This window comes from Alternaria ethzedia (assembly GCF_023757985.1).
Source record: "Alternaria ethzedia strain BMP 0044 chromosome Unknown scaffold_3, whole genome shotgun sequence".
NCBI lineage: Eukaryota > Fungi > Ascomycota > Dothideomycetes > Pleosporales > Pleosporaceae > Alternaria > Alternaria ethzedia.
Genome location: NW_026056196.1, coordinates 37,207 through 55,237, shown reverse-complemented (window position 1 = coordinate 55,237; position 18,031 = coordinate 37,207). Strand labels below are relative to the sequence as shown.

The 18,031-nt window shown below is 53.9% G+C and overlaps 4 protein-coding genes across 4 annotated transcripts; 2 read left to right on the top strand and 2 right to left on the bottom strand.

Annotated features, from left to right (window-relative positions):
- Positions 1–4: 4 nt before the first annotated feature.
- On the bottom strand, positions 5–3,470 carry J4E87_001505 (uncharacterized protein; the record flags this gene model as incomplete). Its single annotated transcript, XM_049373148.1, has 4 exons — positions 5–626; positions 706–814; positions 888–3,341; positions 3,389–3,470. The coding sequence occupies 4 exons, from the start codon at positions 3,468–3,470 to the stop codon at positions 5–7; spliced, it is 3,267 nt and encodes a 1,088-aa protein (XP_049236518.1).
- Positions 3,471–5,155: 1,685 nt separating this feature from the next.
- On the bottom strand, positions 5,156–7,456 carry J4E87_001504 (uncharacterized protein; the record flags this gene model as incomplete). Its single annotated transcript, XM_049373147.1, has 1 exon — positions 5,156–7,456. One exon carries the CDS (start codon positions 7,454–7,456, stop codon positions 5,156–5,158), a length of 2,301 nt encoding a protein of 766 aa, XP_049236517.1.
- A 3,322-nt stretch (positions 7,457–10,778) lies between these two features.
- Positions 10,779–11,807, top strand: J4E87_001503 (uncharacterized protein; the record flags this gene model as incomplete). Its single annotated transcript, XM_049373146.1, has 1 exon — positions 10,779–11,807. The coding sequence occupies one exon, from the start codon at positions 10,779–10,781 to the stop codon at positions 11,805–11,807; it is 1,029 nt and encodes a 342-aa protein (XP_049236516.1).
- Positions 11,808–16,592: 4,785 nt separating this feature from the next.
- Positions 16,593–17,405, top strand: J4E87_001502 (uncharacterized protein; the record flags this gene model as incomplete). The annotated part of the gene is made up of 1 exon (XM_049373145.1): positions 16,593–17,405. One exon carries the CDS (start codon positions 16,593–16,595, stop codon positions 17,403–17,405), a length of 813 nt encoding a protein of 270 aa, XP_049236515.1.
- Between the last annotated feature and the right edge of the window lie 626 nt (positions 17,406–18,031).

The following is an 18,031-nucleotide window of genomic DNA, read 5'->3' as shown; positions in this document are numbered from 1 at the left end:
AACCCTACCGCCACCCCGCACCCCCCGTCCTCCTCCCGTTATTCCCTCCAAACCCACCACCACCACCACCACCAACAACACCCCCCCTCGCACACCCACTATGCACAACCCCATTATCCGGAAACACCCTAATCGCACTCCCCCCAAACCTCTTATGACAAACACTACAATGCCTCTCCTCATCAATCACAACCCTCCTGTTCAACCCGCCCGGCGCCAACCTGCCATACGCATCCCTCTTCTCCTCGCCGCCCAGCAACACCGCCCTCTCCACACCCACCTTCTCCACGCCCCTCAACCTCGCCACGATCCTCTCTTCATTCAACAGCGAATTCGCATTCCGGATTCTCCCGAAGAAATAAGATTCTAGGTCCTTAACGGGGAGAGAAGGGGGGATGAGATCGAGGGTCGTGGCGGCGGGGAGGCGGGCGCCGTGTTTTGAGAGGAGGGAGAGGGCAGGGGGCCAGTTTGGGGGGTGTGGGGGTGGGGGTTGGAGGTAGAGGGAGAGGAGGACGTGGTAGATTGAGAGGTCGGTGTCTTCGATTGTGCCGCGGATTTTTTCCGGGGAGTGGGGGCGCGAGGAAGGGGTTGAGGTGGGGGGTGCGGCGTAGACTTGGTTGCAGTATCTGTGGGGATTGTGTTAGTGAGGTATTGCTGGATAATAGTAGAAGTAGTGGAGTGGGTTGGGAGGAAGGAAGGACGTACTCCTCAGCTTTCTGATAATCCTTCAACTGAAACACATAAATCGCCAATGCCTGCTTGTGACTCCCCATTTTACTCAGCACAATAGCTCTCGCTTCGTAGTAATCCGGATCTGCACTTCTCGTTAGCAAAAACAACTCCATATTTCAACCTCCCTCTCTCTCTCATATCAGCAATCAACATACCATTCGCAGGAAGCTGCTGAAACACCCTATACCGATTATACTGCGCATTCCCCTTTTTCAAAAACACCTCCAACCTCTCCTTCCAATCCCTCTTCTCCTCCTCACTCTCAAATTTGCCCTGCCCCTCCCCTCCTTCCCCCTTATCTCCTTTTTTCAACCTCTCCAACAGCAAATCCACAAGTCTCTGGTGGAAATCCACATTCAGGTCATTCAGCTCCTCGATAATGTGTTCGAGGTACCTCACCGCCAGTTTCAAATCAATGTTTTGCAGAAACTCGAGAACGCGGTCGCGAGGCAGGGTTTCGGCGTTTTCGGTGTCGGCGAGGAAGATTTCCATGCCGAGGTTGGGGTCGGTGCGGAGGGGCCATTCTGCGTATTCGAGGATGAGGTCGATGAGTTCGGGGGGGAGGGCTTGTAGGTATCCAACGGTCCTTTGCGGTCCTTGCAATGCAGGTGAGACTTCTTCGTCGGCTTCGTTCTTGCCGAATTTCTCGAGTAGTTCTAGTGCCTGGCGGTGTAGTTTCTTGCCGTGGAGGAAGTCGATTAGATCGGCGTAGCGACCTGTTTCGTAGAGCTTCTCTTGCACGACGTCTGGTTCGCAGAAGTTGGGGAGCCGGAAGAGGGAGCCGGCTACGCTGGGGTTGGCGATCATGTATGCGCGGAAGAGGGTTGTGTCGACGAGTTGGGCGACTTCGAGCAGTTTTGCTTTCCAATCGACGGGGGATTGGAGTGAGGACTCTTCGATGAAGATGTGGAAGGGTGGCTTTTCGGCTTCGAGTTGGCTGCCGCTGGGTGTGGGGAGAGGTTCTTTGAGGTTACCGTCCGTGTCGATGTAGCGTTTTATCTGGACACGACATTGCGTAAGGAAAGACTGCAGAGCACGAACAGAGTCTTTGAACTCTTTCTCTGCTGCCGCTTTGTCGGGCTGAGAGGGATCGGTTGGCCTCTTCTTTACGCTCGCTGGTTCCATAGTATCGTCTTTGGCCGAGTTGGTGCGAATAGATGCAGCGTCTGAATCAACCTTCTTATGTCCTCCGACTCCAAACCGGCCCATCATCGATCGCCCAATCGTAGCTACAGGAGCGGGTGTGCTTTCCTCTTGTTCTTTCGTTGGTTTCTCTTTCTCTCCATTCGCTTCTTCCTCATCCGCAACGCTCCCATCACCCTTGACACTCTCTTCTGGTGCTAAGTTACCAGCGATAGACCTGGGGTACATCGCGATGACGCGCTCAGGCGGGGCCTTTGCATCGACAAACAGTTCCATCGCCTCACGGTACTTTCTCTGGTCGAACAAGGCCTGCGCCTTCAGTATCTGTATCTCCCGCACCCTCTCCTCCTTGTCAAGAAGCAGAGTATCTTCCAGCATGTTGAGGAGACTGAGCGACTCGTCGTAACGCCCATGAGCGACCAGCTCATCAATCTGTGTCTCGTAGCTCTGTGCTCCCATGCGCCATATCGATCGATCGCTCGCGACGAGGAAACCCTTTCCGGCATGGGCTAAGCTGATGTTCGGCTGCGGCACGTGGAGAAAGCTGACGTTGGGTAGTGCGATTGTCTGTAGCAGGCTCAGGGTATCCGGATTCCTGACTTCCAGACTGCCCTTCGAAGGGGGTAGCAGCGTGAGCATATATGGGTACGAATATGCGATGGTCTCGGGAGCGGAGTGCCAGGGTACTTGTCGCTTCTCGAGGGCATTCCCGTCTGTATCGATGAAAAGGCTGTTGACATCTTTCGCCAACAGCATCTCGCCCTCTCCAAGTCGTGTCGCGAGCGGCTTCGGCACCCAACTACCCATGCCCATGTATCCCATGCCTGACGACGAAACAGCGCCGAAGCGTGCTCCGCCCTGACTCCCGTTCTCGGCCAACGCGCCTGGCTTGATGATATCCTGCACCTCCTGCGTCTCGATATTGACCATCACGAAGCCGGGGTCCATGCCAGCGACTATCTTGGTGCCTGTCGCCCATGTCAGGCTCTTGACGGACGCAATGAGCGAGATCTCCACCGCGTCGCCCGTCAGCTCCATGTCCTGCCATGTCCACAGTATGATCTTCCGCTTCACGGCGACAGCCAGGTGGCTCACGATGGACGGAATGCCAGTCGAGGGGTCCTTGACGATGTTGCTTGCCGCAGCGAAGGTAGTCGCACCCCGTGTCTTCTCAAGCTTCTCCTGCAACTGGTACGTCTGAATGTCGTGGATCGAGACATAGTTGTCAGAAAGCGAGACCAAGATATTCGCTTCCTTGATAATCGCCAGCTGTTGTATCGGTCGTCGCGAGAACTTCTCCTCTTCGCGTAGGAGGTCGGCGGGTCTGGCTTTTGGCGTGGCAGGTGCTTCGCTTTCACCGTTCGAGTCGCCGTTCTGCTTGCGGTCGGGGTCTACATCCTCAATCTGGTCGTTTACGCGGTAGATGCGCAGAGCACCCGTGTTCAAGCCTACGAGCACGCGGTCGCCTGGGTGTGTTAGTAAGCTGGGGAGATGCTGCAGGCGGGCGCTGTACCATATGCGAGGATGGACTCGATCTTCGACTTGTCGCGCTGCTTGAGCTCGACGATGGGTCGAGCGGTGAATGCAGAGAGCATTGTGGCTATTGTATCGACTGCGACTTCATTTGGCCATGTTCATGTCGCTATGCGACGGGTGCTGCAAGCTCCATGGGTGCCTGGGATGCGCCTGGAGCTCGGCGGTCATCGTCATTGCCGCGGAGCTTTGGCCAGGGTCCAGCCAGCCACGTGCAGCCACATCACTCTCGGACAGTTCACTGCTCAACCAACAGATACAAGCAATCACTTTTCGAAGGCCAATGTCGAGATCGGATGCTTTGCATTGATAATCTATCTAATCTACTTAAGATGCTCGCCCGGTTAATAGGCATTTGAGCAAGAAACAGAACGAGAGTGGGTGTTGCTGGTTGAGCGAGTGGGAAAACAACTTCAAACATGACTGTGCAGTAACAGGATAAGGGAGGATATTTGAAATTTCTACCGTTGGCCCGTCATACGGCGGGACCATCTCTCCCTCATTTTTCACACCCACTGCCACACCACTCGAGTGGGGTTCTTTCGGGCTATCCAGCAACCACCACCAACATGCCAGAAAAACGCCTGCAATAACAGGTCCCGGGCGCAAGCGCCTCCAGGATCAACTCAAGCGGCGGTTCTAAAGAAAGAACACAGCAGAAACCAACCCTTCATCCAGAGGGACGAGGATGCTTCCACCCGTACAAACAAACACAAAAATGTCGGCTTTCAACGTCAACATGTATTCCTTATCTCTCCCAACGCGGCCCTCTCAGAAAGCACTGGAAGAAAGGAAAACAGGAGGAAAGCACAACGCTTGTTACCAATCAGCACATCAACCCCTCCTCTTGACCCCCAAACACGCAGCCACAAGCAACGGGTGCAAAGCATACAAAGCCGGAAGTGGGCTGGTGAGCCAAAACAGGAGTCGGAGGGGCGTGGCGAATGAGCGAGTCATATCCGCATATTGCCGGTTCGTGTCCAGCAAACACAGCACTACCCCCGTTGCAGCCTCGAACCACAATCATCATGCACACCAAGAGGTCGCCTGTGCAGCGCGCCAAGCGGGCAAGCCACGGCGAGGCGGGGTGCGGCGGCGATACAGCGTCGAGGTGTGGGAATGAAGGGCAAGGGAAACGGGGATGTAGGAGGGCTGGACAGAGGATCGGGCGTAAGGGACCTCGGGAACAGACATACTCAAGGAGATATACACAAAACCTCATCATTTGATGGAAAGGCATCTGCAGACAAACACGCAAAACATCTCGGGTAGCAAGGAGAGTAATGGAAAGTTACAAAGGTAGTTTGTCTGCAGAGCTTCGCTGTCAAACTTTTGGCGATGAGGGGATATCAATCCAACACGCACTCGCAAGAGAGAGCAGTAACACAAGACAAATAAACACAAAGAAAATTACATCGTGGTTTGGGGTATATTGAGAAAAAGGCCAAAATGTAAGAATCAAAACACCGGCACATGCACAGCGGAGAAGCAAGCTTCATCAACGCGGTGTGCATGTGCCCGAACCCCTTCCCCAGAGAGCGTGTTATCGCATCATCGTGAAAGGAAGGGGAAAAGAAAACTTCAAACGCAAGGTTCGGTCTGAGCAATTACGGCTCATCGCAGGTCGGTCGGGTTCGTAGGATTGTCTAGTAGTAAGACCAGTCGTTGGCCGGTTGACGCAGAAGGCAAGCCGAAAGGTCAGGTGGTTGCCGACTGGCTTACAGATGTTTTCGACAAAATATGGATCTTAGATGAACGGGTTCTGCTGCTGTTTTTCCTGCGGATAGGGCGACTGAGTGTATTGATGGGGGTCGGAGAACGGACCGGAGCGGTCGTCGGCAGGTGAGGGATCAGCGAGCTGGCCATGGCTGCTTGTTCGTAGATGCCCTGGGCGTGCGGAGTCGGTCACCGCGCGTAACCCAACTCGGCCGACCTTCTCTGTTGCTGGCTCGATGTTGTCGCCAGATTCGAATGTAGAAAAAGGTCGGGGTGCAAGCGTGTAAGGCGCTGCTTTATTCACGTTGTAGTCGTTGGGCACGTATTGCGGCGGCGCGGTGGTGGGGTAATCGGCGTTGGGCTTGGGCTCGCGGTCGAAAGCGGGATCGATGACATAGGGATTACGTCCGAGTTCTGGATCGTCACGGCGGAAGAGATGGGTCGAAGCGTAGACAAGGCCGCCAAGGGCAATGAAGAGCCAGATGAGAATCAGGGCGGTGGAGATGAGCGCTTCGGTCTGAATGCCGCTCATCAGCTTGTCAATAACGCGTTCGACGGCTTCGGTGATCTCGTCCTTTGCTTTGCCGTTGGGGTCAGCGAGCAGTTGGTTGGCAGAGTCTGAGTCGCTTTGCTCAGCAAGGGCTCCAATAGATAGCGTGTCATTTGCAACGCCAGGGAAGTTGACGTGGGCGTGCTCTTGGACCCAAGTGAGGCCACTTTGGAAGCTGGCGATCTTCAGGCCGATCAGGCAGTTGAGAACTTCCTTGATCGGGTCATAAAGTACAGTGCCACCGAACGTGTCGTTGAGCGTGGTGCTCATCTGATCCACAAACGAGTTGAGGGTGTCATTGACTGCCGTCGTACTGGTGTTCACCCAGCCGAAGATGTCGTCGTTGATCGTGTTGTCCAAGTCAGCGACGGCGCCGTTAACGCCGTTAGACCATGACATGGACGCGTTGTTCATCGATTCAACGACTTTTCCGGCAAAGTCAGCGACTTGATCCGTGAGCTCTGGGGTCTTGTCTTCGATGGCCTTGAGCAAGAGGTATTGACAGAAGCATGCAAAGAGACCAGCGATCCCCAGAGAAATCAAGAACATCATGGGAATAGAGGTGGCGTAGGCCCAGGCCCAGCGCATGACAGCTTGTCGACGAGCTGAGCCAAAGCGCCTGCCGAACCACAGGCCGATGCCAGAAGATGTGGGCCGGGACGCGAGGTAGACGACGTCCATGGCATCGTGGCCCTCCTTGAAGAGAGCAGCACGTTCTTGCATCTTCCGGTAGCGGCGCATCTCCATCCACGCCATCGGGACGCAAACAAGGATGGCGGCGACGATGAGCACACCGAGCGCGATCTTCCGTGCGTTGTAGGCCAGCTCGATCAGATCATCGAAGAACTCGTTGATCGAGTTGCCGTCGGAGCAGAAAGATAGTGCTTCCTTCTGTGGCACGGGAAGAACTGTGCGGTCGAACTCGAAAGTGTCCATGCCGCGGATCAATTTCTTGACCTCTTCGAAAGGCAGGCGAATGATACCATCCGTAAAGTTTTGCACCTGTTCGAAGTTCGGGATGGAGTTGTTGAGCTTCTGGAGACCCTCTGCCATATCAGGAGGCATCTCCAGTGATTTGAGCTTCTTAATCTGGTCGTCCAGATTGATTTCTGGCTTGTTGAATCCCGGGAGGTTGAAGTTGATCTTGTCCATGATGGAGTTGATGCCGTCGGAAACGGACTTGACGGCGTCGCCCATGTCTTCGGTGACAGACTCGATGGTTTCGTCGAGCTGTTTGTTAATAGCTTCGCCGATTTCCACAGCGGCGTGAAGGCTGCCGCTGACAGCGAGGGTGATAAGGCAGAGGTAGGTACTTGTCATCATGTGAATGACGAAGAGGATGATCTCTTCGACACCAGTGACGCTCATTTCGAGCATTTGCATGAGGCCACTGATTGCCTTCTCAACCCCTGAGGCCGTCATTTCGTTGACGCCCTTGGCCATGTAGTGGGGCATCGAGGCCATGGAGCTGCCGATGTTCTCGACTTGGGTGCAAGCACTGAGGGCTTCCCGACGGGCGGAAACGAGGCTTGCGTCGGTGCTTGCGATGGCGATGAGTAGTCGCACAAGGACTAGGAGCAGTAGGATCGTCCAGCGATTGATCCATATCTGCGAGAGCCTAGCTCGAAGGCCGAGGTATGGTTTGAAGTTTGGTGTCTGGTTTATTGTAGGTCGTGGTGCATCTTGCGATGGGTAGTAGTCTCGCATCTCATGACTATCGCCAGCGGACATAGATGGAGGCACAGGTGGAAAGAGTTGCTGTTGGTTCGCGGAGGAAGCCATGGCGAAGATGTATGGCTGTGAAACGTGGTCTGGCTGGCGTATTAGACTCTGAGGTTCAGGATCGATGATAGTAAACAAGTGCGGTCGTGGGAGTAGGCCAGCTAGGTCATGAATGTCTTCCAGAGACAAGGTAGCGACGTAGGAAAAAGTATTAGGCGAAGTATTGCAATGTGAAGACAATAGACAACAATAGGAAAACCCAACGCTCCGTACAATGCAATAGGAAAAGGTGGTAGTGAAGCAGCCAGGTGAAGGAGCCTGGAGTGGGGAAGACCGCTGTGAATATCTACTTCACAGCGACTAGGGTAAAATGACTGGAATCGACGTACCGCGAGAGAGCGAGGACCAGTAGCAGGCCTCCCCACCAGGTACCAATGATACCTCGAGAAGAGGCCTGCACGACCAGAGAGTTTCAGCAGGGCATACACGATCGTGAGGCTCAAGTTAGAACAGGCAAATCTAGGAAAGGTGGTGGCCCGAATACGCGCCCGCAGAAGTGGAGCAAGCCACTCCCGACCAGTCAGGCCGATATTTTGGAGAGGGCTCAAAACAAGACGCTAGAACAGATCGAACTGCCAGCGTCTGTTATTTTGGGCCGGTTTGTCCTCGAGTGGTTGTCGCAAGTCGAGCCGGGTGTCCTTTGTTCCACGGCTTGCGCTCGTTGGCATGCGATATTCCCGCAGACGGTGGAGGAAGGCAGGTGCACGACCTCGTGACATCTGGGGTCGTCGCAGGATGGGGTTGTCGAGCGCAAGGGAACACGACCTCTGAACGTCGGTCGCTGGCAGAGGAGGTGCTCAAGGCGCGGAGAGATGCGCGACGCCGCCATTATGTAGCAACACGTCGCCGCACGGCTGTCCGAAGGCCTGTGGCGCCGTCATGCCTTGATTTCGCGTTTCTGCAGCTAGCGAAGACGTCATACCCAGTCTGGTCTTCTGCAGCTGTCAAGAGCCAACTTCACACCCGGAAATTCCATCAACAGCGTCGCCAGATGTTGCGCATTCTGTGAGTTTCAAAATAGAACGAGTGCTCAAGTCACGCGCCATCATGCTTGACCGTGAAGATGCCGTAGCCAGGAATCTGATCAATACGCCAAGTTGCATGCGTGGCTGCGGCGTAGCGCTGGTGTGGAGCCATGCGCCGGTCGCGCCTGCCCGATTGCCTCTGTCCAATCAAGCCACATTCGCTAAGAAGGCTCAAACACGGCCCTGTCGTCCCAACTTCATCTCCTCGAACCCGTCTTCAAACATTCTTCCGCACTGCATCAACGCCAACGACGACTGCTCATGTCCAAGATCTTCCTGCATGGCCATGCTGTACATATTGACACGAGTCCTCGCATGCGAAATCTTCCCCCGTACCACACCCCTTTGCAGCTCAATACCGCCAATCCGTAAAGTTTATCACTCCGCCGATGTAGCCAACCGTCTCGCCATAATGCCGTATCCTCTTTCATTTGTCTCATCCCGTGGAATGTCGCTGACATGTTCTTGCGTGGCATCACTGAGTGTCTCAATGTCTACTAGAATCAGCTCCACGAGATGCATTCCCTTGGTGGATGTCTGTCTATTCACTGTTGAACCGCTGATGTCTGTCTCTTCTCATATTCATATGGTGCGAAGTCACTGCTCCGAAGTGCAACACGCCTCTGGATGCGACGAGGATGCATGAGTTTTGCAAGGGTCGTCGTCGTCAACAACCCTCATGGGCAGTCGCTTCCTCATATTGGACGCACTTGTCGTATCCCGAGCGCGCTTTCCCCATATCTCCTGCTGACCAAGACATATAACAGCAACTCATCTCTGAGCCTTCGACTTTTCTCCAAATCACCATCTCTTCGTCCGAACCCCTTTCGTCTATTGTTCACCGTCACCGTCTATGATTATCGTCCGCTTGCCTCATCTCGATAGCGCTGGCCGCTACCTGTCACTCGTTTTCTGTCCTCGAAGTGCCTGGGTCGGGTCCGGAGAGTGGTGAAGTGAACGTGAGCTTCCAGCACGTTCCGCGTCCACGATGAGCCCGGGCGTCGTTTTTGCAACTCGGCCGTGCAGACCGTGCAGAACGTGCTCAGTGACGAGAGACCTCACCTTACCCCACCAACCGCAAATTACCACTTGTTTACCCACTCCGCCTTGCCCACTCGTTCACTGCACTCGCGCCATACTCGTTCCGGAACCTCTCAATTGCTCGCACTTTGCATTGCCCGACGTGACGTAACTTTATTAACCACCCGCAGTATATCAGATCCTTCCGCTTTCGAACCGACCGCATTTGTTACTACTCGCCCGAATCGTCCCTCCCGTTCTCTACTTTGTTATCAGTTTGGAGAGCACACAGCCGAAGAGACCGCAATCGTTTTCCAATATTACCGCTCTCGCGACAGCGTACCGCATCCCCGTCCCCGCTCCGCTCAATACACCGCTGGTCAAGCAGGTGAACACGTACCTGAGCCCGGTGACCGATATCGCAGGCTACCACTGAGAGTACAATAACTTCGATCACGCAGAACGTACGCTCTCATTCTCACCTTCTATCATCGCTAGGCAGGACCTATGGCAGCTAAGACATATATTAGGCAACTTTCAGCGCTACAATAACACACATCTCTGTGGGCAAACCTCTTCTACCCAAGAACTCACCAAATAACCAACTCAACTTTTCAATTACACTCATCGTAAGCTCGTCCATGTGAGCAATCAGGTCTGCCTCATTCGCTCACTCTGAGGTTCAGAACAAGCGCTCGGGTTCAACAACTTGGCGCCTCACTATCTCCCTAGGTATCTTATAACCCCCGCACTTGCAAGGCCCAGACTCTCAGGTACGTGACAAACACATTGCATATCGATGCCGCGTTCTCCGAAACTTCGGGGCGGTATCGACTCAAACCTCGTCTACTGGTCTCCCGCAGATGACCGAAGATTCTGCGCTATCAATCTCATCCCGCGAACCAAGTGTTCGGGCAGCAAACTTGTATCGACCACCATCGCGAAGGCGGTGACGCTGTCTCTTGACCCGAACCAGCGCACGTGTAGTGAATCTTTGCTAATAGAACTTCGTGTATAGTCGGAGTACCTAGATTGATCTAGTCTCTCGTAACCGCTTGGGCTCATACCATTACCACTCTTGGCTCTATCAGACCTACACTTTACAGTCTCAACACATCGCTGTTCTCTACCGCACCCACACATCACCTACACGCTACAGCCTCACGCAAAGTTAAATACCGTCGGCCTTTACCTCCAGGGTTTGAAACATTGCACAGCCTCAGCGCCTATCTTTCTTCCCACACCACCCCATCAGGCATCGTTCAATGTCACCTTCTATGGTCGATCCTATCAAAGTCGTAACTGGGGACTCAGTCGCGACACCTAAGAAGGCCTTTGCACCAGAACTCCAGGATACCAAAGTCACATCTCCAACATCCGACTCTAGCGGTGATACCCTTCATGACGAGAGCTCTGACGTCCGCTCCAGCGGTGATGGTCTTGAGACTCCTAATAGCCCTATCAGCCCAGAGAACCTCAACTTCAATGGTTTGGCCATCAGCGGCGGTGGTGTTGATCTCCGCAGGGACACCGTAGATCGCTACACTAACCCTTATCAGCGCGGACAGAAGCAACACAACGAGCCGAGTGTCTATGGTCCTCCTGGTCGTGGGTTCGGTGGCAACAATCGATTCGGAGCTGGCTACAACGGTCGAGGAGGTGGTGGTGCCGGTAGTTATCGCAACTCGCGTACATGGATGTCCCCCGACGCACAGGTCCAGCAAGAGTTTCTGATGATCCGTAATGCAATGCGCCGACTCTTCAAGAACTCTGACGTCTCAAAGTGGAAGTTGAGCGACTACGTTGCTCACAAAGAGGCCATGCTAGCATCGCAGGCGAACAAGCTCGCAAACCAGGTCAAGAGCAAGGAAGATGCCCGTTTGATATCCTCTCCCATCTCCTCTGACGTCCAGAAGACACTCACTAGATGCGGTCTAGAAGGCAACTTCGAAGAGATCGGAAACTACGGCCGCGCTCTGGGTGAGCAAACCATCTGGTGCAACGACTGGGAGAACGGCAAGGACGAAATCGCTCCGTGGCCCTCAATGGCTGAGATGAAGTGGGAAGGCGATGACCGAGCCAAGACAGGTGTTGGTCGCTTCCTTCCTCTTCCCCGCGAGGAGGGTCCTCCGGGTCTCATGTGGAACCAGCTCCCCGCCATCGAGCAGTACCCCATGGACCAGGTCTGCAAGATCCCCACCATGGAAGACGTCTACCTCCCCGTCGACTACCACATCGAGCCAGACCACGAGTACCTCTGGAACAAGGGCCTGGAGAAGGAGATGGATGACTTCCTGGAGTCGTAACAACCTCCTTCCACGCACAAAGCCTTCCGCTATGACACTCACGCTTCATCACGGTCTGCAGGTCAGCTTTCATCTTTGGAGTACTTCCGGTTTCGCATCGATTTGGCGCACGCCCAGCTTCCAACCAATGTGACTATTAGCTACTACAACTGTCACCGAGCTATCTGTGGCCAAGTCGATCTCCTCCCCGGTGAGATACCGGTTGTTACCTTTATGTTCTGGGCCTTGGCTTCCTTTGGAGTTATTCGCGTCCTTGGGATTTGGAGTTACGACACATAGACGATTCGACACGAATCGAGTCATGCACACAGCCGACGATTACGACGACACAGCACAAAGCCCCCACTTCACTCTTCGATACCCTGGCTGTCATGACTTGCGTTGTTGACTTCTGGTCTAACTGGAAGGCAACTCTGGAACACGCGTCATGGACTCATGTGCACTGCTTGCGTTGAACTTTTTCCTTATCAAATTACGACAAAATGGAGAGTCATTGGGAGGATGCGGAGGAATTGATATTGGCATCGGAGCCGGATGCGTTCGGTTTCACTGCGTTGGTGCGTTCTTGCGATAACATATCCTAGTTACTCTCCTCCAAAAAAAGTGCTTTACACTTCTGCCTTCTGCCGCTCCATCAAGTGATACCGTGACTGACATTCTAGCACCCAGTTTCGGGGTCGTTACGAATGGCCGCAATGACTCTTGTCGCTGCTATCCAATTCTGCCAGCGCTTCCATCTAGACCTCTTCCTCATTCCAAATGCTCTTCACCCCACTTGCTGTTCGTAACGCTGGCAGACCGCGTGGATCAAAGCGGTGGGTATCTTGTTGGACCGATGATGACCATTGCTTCGCGTGCCATTGGCCCTCGCATCCTCATGGCAGGTTTGAGTGACTTCACATGTCACCGCCTGTCCGGAGAAGACCAACACTATCCGAAATCCCACGCACGTCGAATCCCGGAATGACTCTTCTCGTCCCCGGTGAGCACGTCCAAAGGCTAGACCCTGAAGCCACGAGCCACGTAGATTGGCTTTATCGAATGGATGTCGACAGTGAGACTACGTGCCCGATGGTACGGTGATGATGACAACCGCCGTTGACAGCGCGGCAGCTTTGGGGTCGGACATGCTGTCGATGTATGATTTCGATCTCGGGGTAAAGCTTATCGTCCAAATATCGGCGCCGTAGTTATAAGAAATTCGCGCTTGATCCGCATAAAAAGAGGACCCAGAAATCGTATAATCGAACAACCGGACAATCTCGCATACTTGATATACGAGCCACCAAGCTTCTTACTCAAGTGACCCCTCCTGCTCTATCCTGTGATACCCCCAATCAAGACCGCATCATAGCGCCACAAGCAGTAGATACGCCCGATCGGGTGCCTTACCGCGAGGCGTCCATCATCCACTAACCCAAAGCGGCAGGGTTCACGCTTCCTTGACAACACATCACCGCATTTCACCAGCGTGCAGGAAAGACGTTATCACGGGTCAGCATTGCGCCGTGTACAGTACCACCTTAGATCTCGCTTACAAGCTCACAGGTCACGGCTAATACCACGATCGTGACAACCTTGGAAAGGGTCGGTTCGCGAAAATGTATCTTTAGGTCTACACTTTACCAACTCCCCCCTCCCCTTCCCAGTCCTGTCTCAAACCCCATCTATTGCCTCCTTCTCCCCATCCAAATCCTTAGTCATATGCAAAATCCGAATCCCCTCCCCATTCGGACACGTTACCACATCCACCCTCCCACTCCTCACATACCCACACCTCTCATACAACTGCACTCCACTAAGCGTCGCCCCCATCTCCAGCCTCTTGAACCCGTCCGTCTCACCGACCTTCCCTTCCCGTGCCCTCGCCTCACAATACCGCATCATCATCGTGCCCAGGCCTTTGCGCGCATACTGCGGAGACGTGAAGATTGCTCGTATGCTCGCACGGTCAACGGCTGGATCGCGTTTCTCTGGCATGCGCAGCGGAGAGGGCGCGGAGTCCCCGCCGTACAGTGTTTTGCGGAAGGACCAGCCGCCGCAGGCGCAGATTGTGAGGGGTGCGTTGAGGGGGTGGAGGATGTAGTATGTTCTGTTTGCGAAATCATCAACTTTACTACCCTTTAATTCCCCCCCTCCTTCCCTTCCACTACCCAGGTTTCTGGATCTAGTCTTTGGCAATGCAATGTGGAGAAGAGGGGTACATATCCCCCCCTCCCTCTTCCGCAAATGGATAATGCTTGATGACATGACAGTTGATGACGGACGCCTTATTCTCATCCATTGATTATGATTGGAATTATACGTACTGGTCTTTGATGAGAACAGAATCTGGACCGAAGAGGTAGCCTATTGAGCCGTCGAGCTCGGCGTCTGTGTAGTATCCTTTTCCCAAGCTGCGGAGTGAGGATGCGATCATGGATTGCAGGGAGGGTATGTCGGCGGGGGTTGCGGGGCGGAAGGTGTATTGGTGGGTTGCTTCTTGGGCTTTTGCTGAGGCGACGGGGTCGTGCATTTTGGAGTTTGGAATTATTCTCTTGTTCCTTTCGAGTCCGGATTGAAAGTGGTATGTGCCTTTTGCTGCGTAGATGTATCTTTCTTGGGAGTTGGTACGTTTGGCCCAATCATACGTTATCGTTATCGCGAGGCTTGGGAGTGGGATGCTTTCCGACGGAAACCATCCCTGTTCCGCAAGGTTGGTTGCTTCGTATCGGTCATTCCGAGGTCGATAGAGTCCATGTTTCTGTCCACGGGTTACACGTATGCATCGTAGAGGTGTATGTTCCTCGCCGTCAAGGCGCATCGCACAAGGTTTGCCGGACGGCGCGCTTTGACCACCGCGCGCCGGTTGATGTCGTTATTCTAACTTTCCGCCTCTGGCACCCACGTGGCACCATTGTCTTCCTCCGACAACCTTCTTACAACAACTCTCGAACGACTCAAACCCCCGGCACTGACCGCAATAGAACTGATAACGAAGATTGTGCAATGTCAAAGTCGACCCGGCTCCAAGCCCAGAGTGAACAACGGCGCCCCGCACTTAGCGAGATGAACAGTCTGGAAAAGCGAACGCGAGCATCGACATGTTCATCACAATCAATGCTGTTTTCCCTCCGAGTCATATTGCCAGAAGCTCAGGGTTGGAGCGACTCAGCGACTCATCGACTCAACGGTTAATACCAGGCGTAAGGTTAAAACAATCGCGCCTTCCTTGCGAGTCATCCAGCGCGGGCAGGTGATGCGGATGAATGGGGTTGCAGAAAGATCATGGAAGCATCGATCGCAAGATCCAAGATCCTCAACAACGGCAGCACCCTGCAGTGGCTGATGCTGTACCTGCTTCTTTTGCTTCCAAGAACTGTTCGTTTTTGGCGTCCGCAGGATGAAGCAGGGTATAGAGTCGTGCACCAAGGGTGTTGCGATGGCTAGTACCCCTTGGACACATTGCATCAACATCGCCTGCAGCATCCTGACAGCAGATTGCCGTGAGTGGAAGCAAGCTCGTCTTACATGCCCAGTCTGCGAGCATCGCACACACTAAAACATCCATCTATTGGAGTACCTTTGCGAAAAGAATTCCAACGTCACCAGACGTCGCAGTCAAAGGCAAGAAGGCATGGCTTCCATGTGCGGCGCATTCCGCTCACAACGGTCAAGTTGCGGTGCTGGCGTTGCCAGCGTTTGGCCATCTTTGGTGCGCTTGCTTTTTGTATCACGTTGGGTGTTGAAACAGCTAAGAGCGTCAGGCGAATTTAAAATAGCACACGGTCCATAACGGGACGCTCCCGTGACGTCGATCAGCCCTATACCAGCAACGGCAGCAAATATGCGAAAGCTTATTTGCGTTTGGAAGCGTTCTTGACAACGAACAGGAACTTCGCTATATGCAAAACCGCAGTATTATGCAGAAATACCTCCGTCCGCAGACTGCCCAATCGCATCTTATGTTGAGAGTTTTCCTCGCATTGCCTGCGATGAAGTCATTCCGCTTTTTCGAGACAGCCGTTTTCTTGTCAGCTCAACCTCCTACAATGACAGCTCGGAGACGGACGTCACTATGGCCAATGATTCACAGCAGAGTCCACAGCGTACCGAGGCACGGCAGGCACGTTGCGGACGCACTAGGAACATCCTCGCGTGGGGCACTGCCCTGTAGCAGGATCAGCCGGGGTGACTAAAAAGTAAAGTCCAAGCGCATGAATGATGATAGTGCTTTTTCGGTAGTCGGATCATCTGAAGGTCTTGAGTGGATGACCGTACAGGTTGTTCGAGTCGAGGAGGCTCGAAGTGGGACTGGTATTCCTCCGTACCCCATCTCCACCATGACTCTCATGAGAACTCAACCTACTTGGCAGCACTTGGTAGCAGTTGCATGACTGGGGCTTGTTGTCCTTGCAATACACCGGTGCAGAGTTGGCCAATCCAGTGTCGAGTCGACGAACACCTTCCTCGGCTGCGATCTTAGCTACCGGTTGTTTCCACTTCATCGATGAGCCCACTGATACCTTGGCTGTGCCTGGCACTATGCCCTGTCTTCTCGACTTGATCGTCGTCATGGGTAGATTGAGCTTGGCCATATGCCTGGTCGAACATCTTGGGATTATAAGAAGGTAGGACGCCGGCTTCAGTTGGAGATCATCATCAGTCAACACTGTCATCAACACTACAGTTCACAGGCCCGGTGCTTACATTCGCTCCTACCTTTTTCGCTTCTTCTCTATCTTCTTGTCAATAGCAGATTCAACTTTCATCCCACTTCCCTCTATCCATCCACCAGTCAACACCATGTACGCCAAATCCGTCCTCATCGCCGCCCTTGCCGGCTTCGCTTCCGCCAGCCCCATCGAAGTCGAGAGCCGCCAGCTCTTTGGTGGTGGAATCGGCGGCACAGGATCCAGCTCTAGCGAGTTCAGCCGCGGCGGCTGCAAAGACGTCCTCTTCGCCTTTGCCCGTGGCTCCACCGAGATCGGCAACATGGGAACCGTCGTCGGACCGCCCACCTCGAACGGCCTCAAGAAAGAATTCGGAGCCGACGCCGTCGCGACCGAGGGAATCCCCTACGCCGCCTCCATCGGCACTAACGTCCTCCCCGGCGGCACCGACACACGCTCCAAGAACATGATGGCCGACACCCTCAACAGCATGGCGCAGAAATGCCCCGACTCCGTCATCGTCGCTTCAGGCTACTCCCAAGGCGCAGCCGTCTGCCACCGCGCCATCGAAGGCCTCGACCCCGCCGTCATGCAGCAAATCGCCGGTGTCGTCACTTACGGCGACACCCAGAAGCTGCAGGACAGGGACCAGATCCCTAACTTCCCCAAGGAGAAGGTCAAGATCATTTGCCAGCCTGGCGATGCTGTTTGCCTCGGTACGCTGAGCGTGCTGCCTGCGCACTTGACATATGGTGTCCGCGCGGATGAGGGCGTGGCTTTCCTTGTGCAGCAGATTAAGGGTGTGCAGGCGAAGATCAAGGCGAGGAATGCGAAGAGGGAGGCGGAGCAGATGGCTGGAGACGCTGAGTTGCAGGCGCAGGCTGCAAAGATGGACGCTGAGATGCAGGAGGCGATTAAGCAGGCTGCTCAGGAGATTGAGGCTTAAGGGTCAATCTGGGGACTGGCTTGATGGGATTTGGGGGTGGATACATGTGTGGCTGGATCACTTGGGGGATTTTTATGACCTTCTTTACTTTCTTTTATCTTTTCTTCTTGGATTGTAGTGTTATCTTACGAATTTGATTGAATTGGGCCCAGACAAGTTCTACCTTTCCGACGTTCATGATCTTTGATAATGATGACTACGCTGCCCGGATAGGCAAGTTACGATAAGGTGTTGATTGTGGCACCGTCGCTTGCCCCGACTGCCCCGAATGCTCCCCGCTGACTGCCCCGCTTTGATAAATCGCCGCAACGACTCAGGCTTCAGCCACCATTTTTATGAGAAGGCGACACAAGCGACAACTCTCAATTCGTGGCAGTTCCATTGTGCCCTTTTGCTTTTCAGAATCCCTTAGACATGTGTTTGTTAAACTTGCAGCTTGAGAAGCTCACGGTACCTGGATGACATCAATACCAAGCGCATATCATACTCCGAGCCTAAAGGCGCACGAACAAAGATATCCAACATTCTCATCCTAGAAACGAGAGAATATCTGTATCAAGGCAATGTTCACTGTACTATCAAACCAAATCGCTGCCGACAGCTGACGCCCCGCCGCCCAGTTGTAG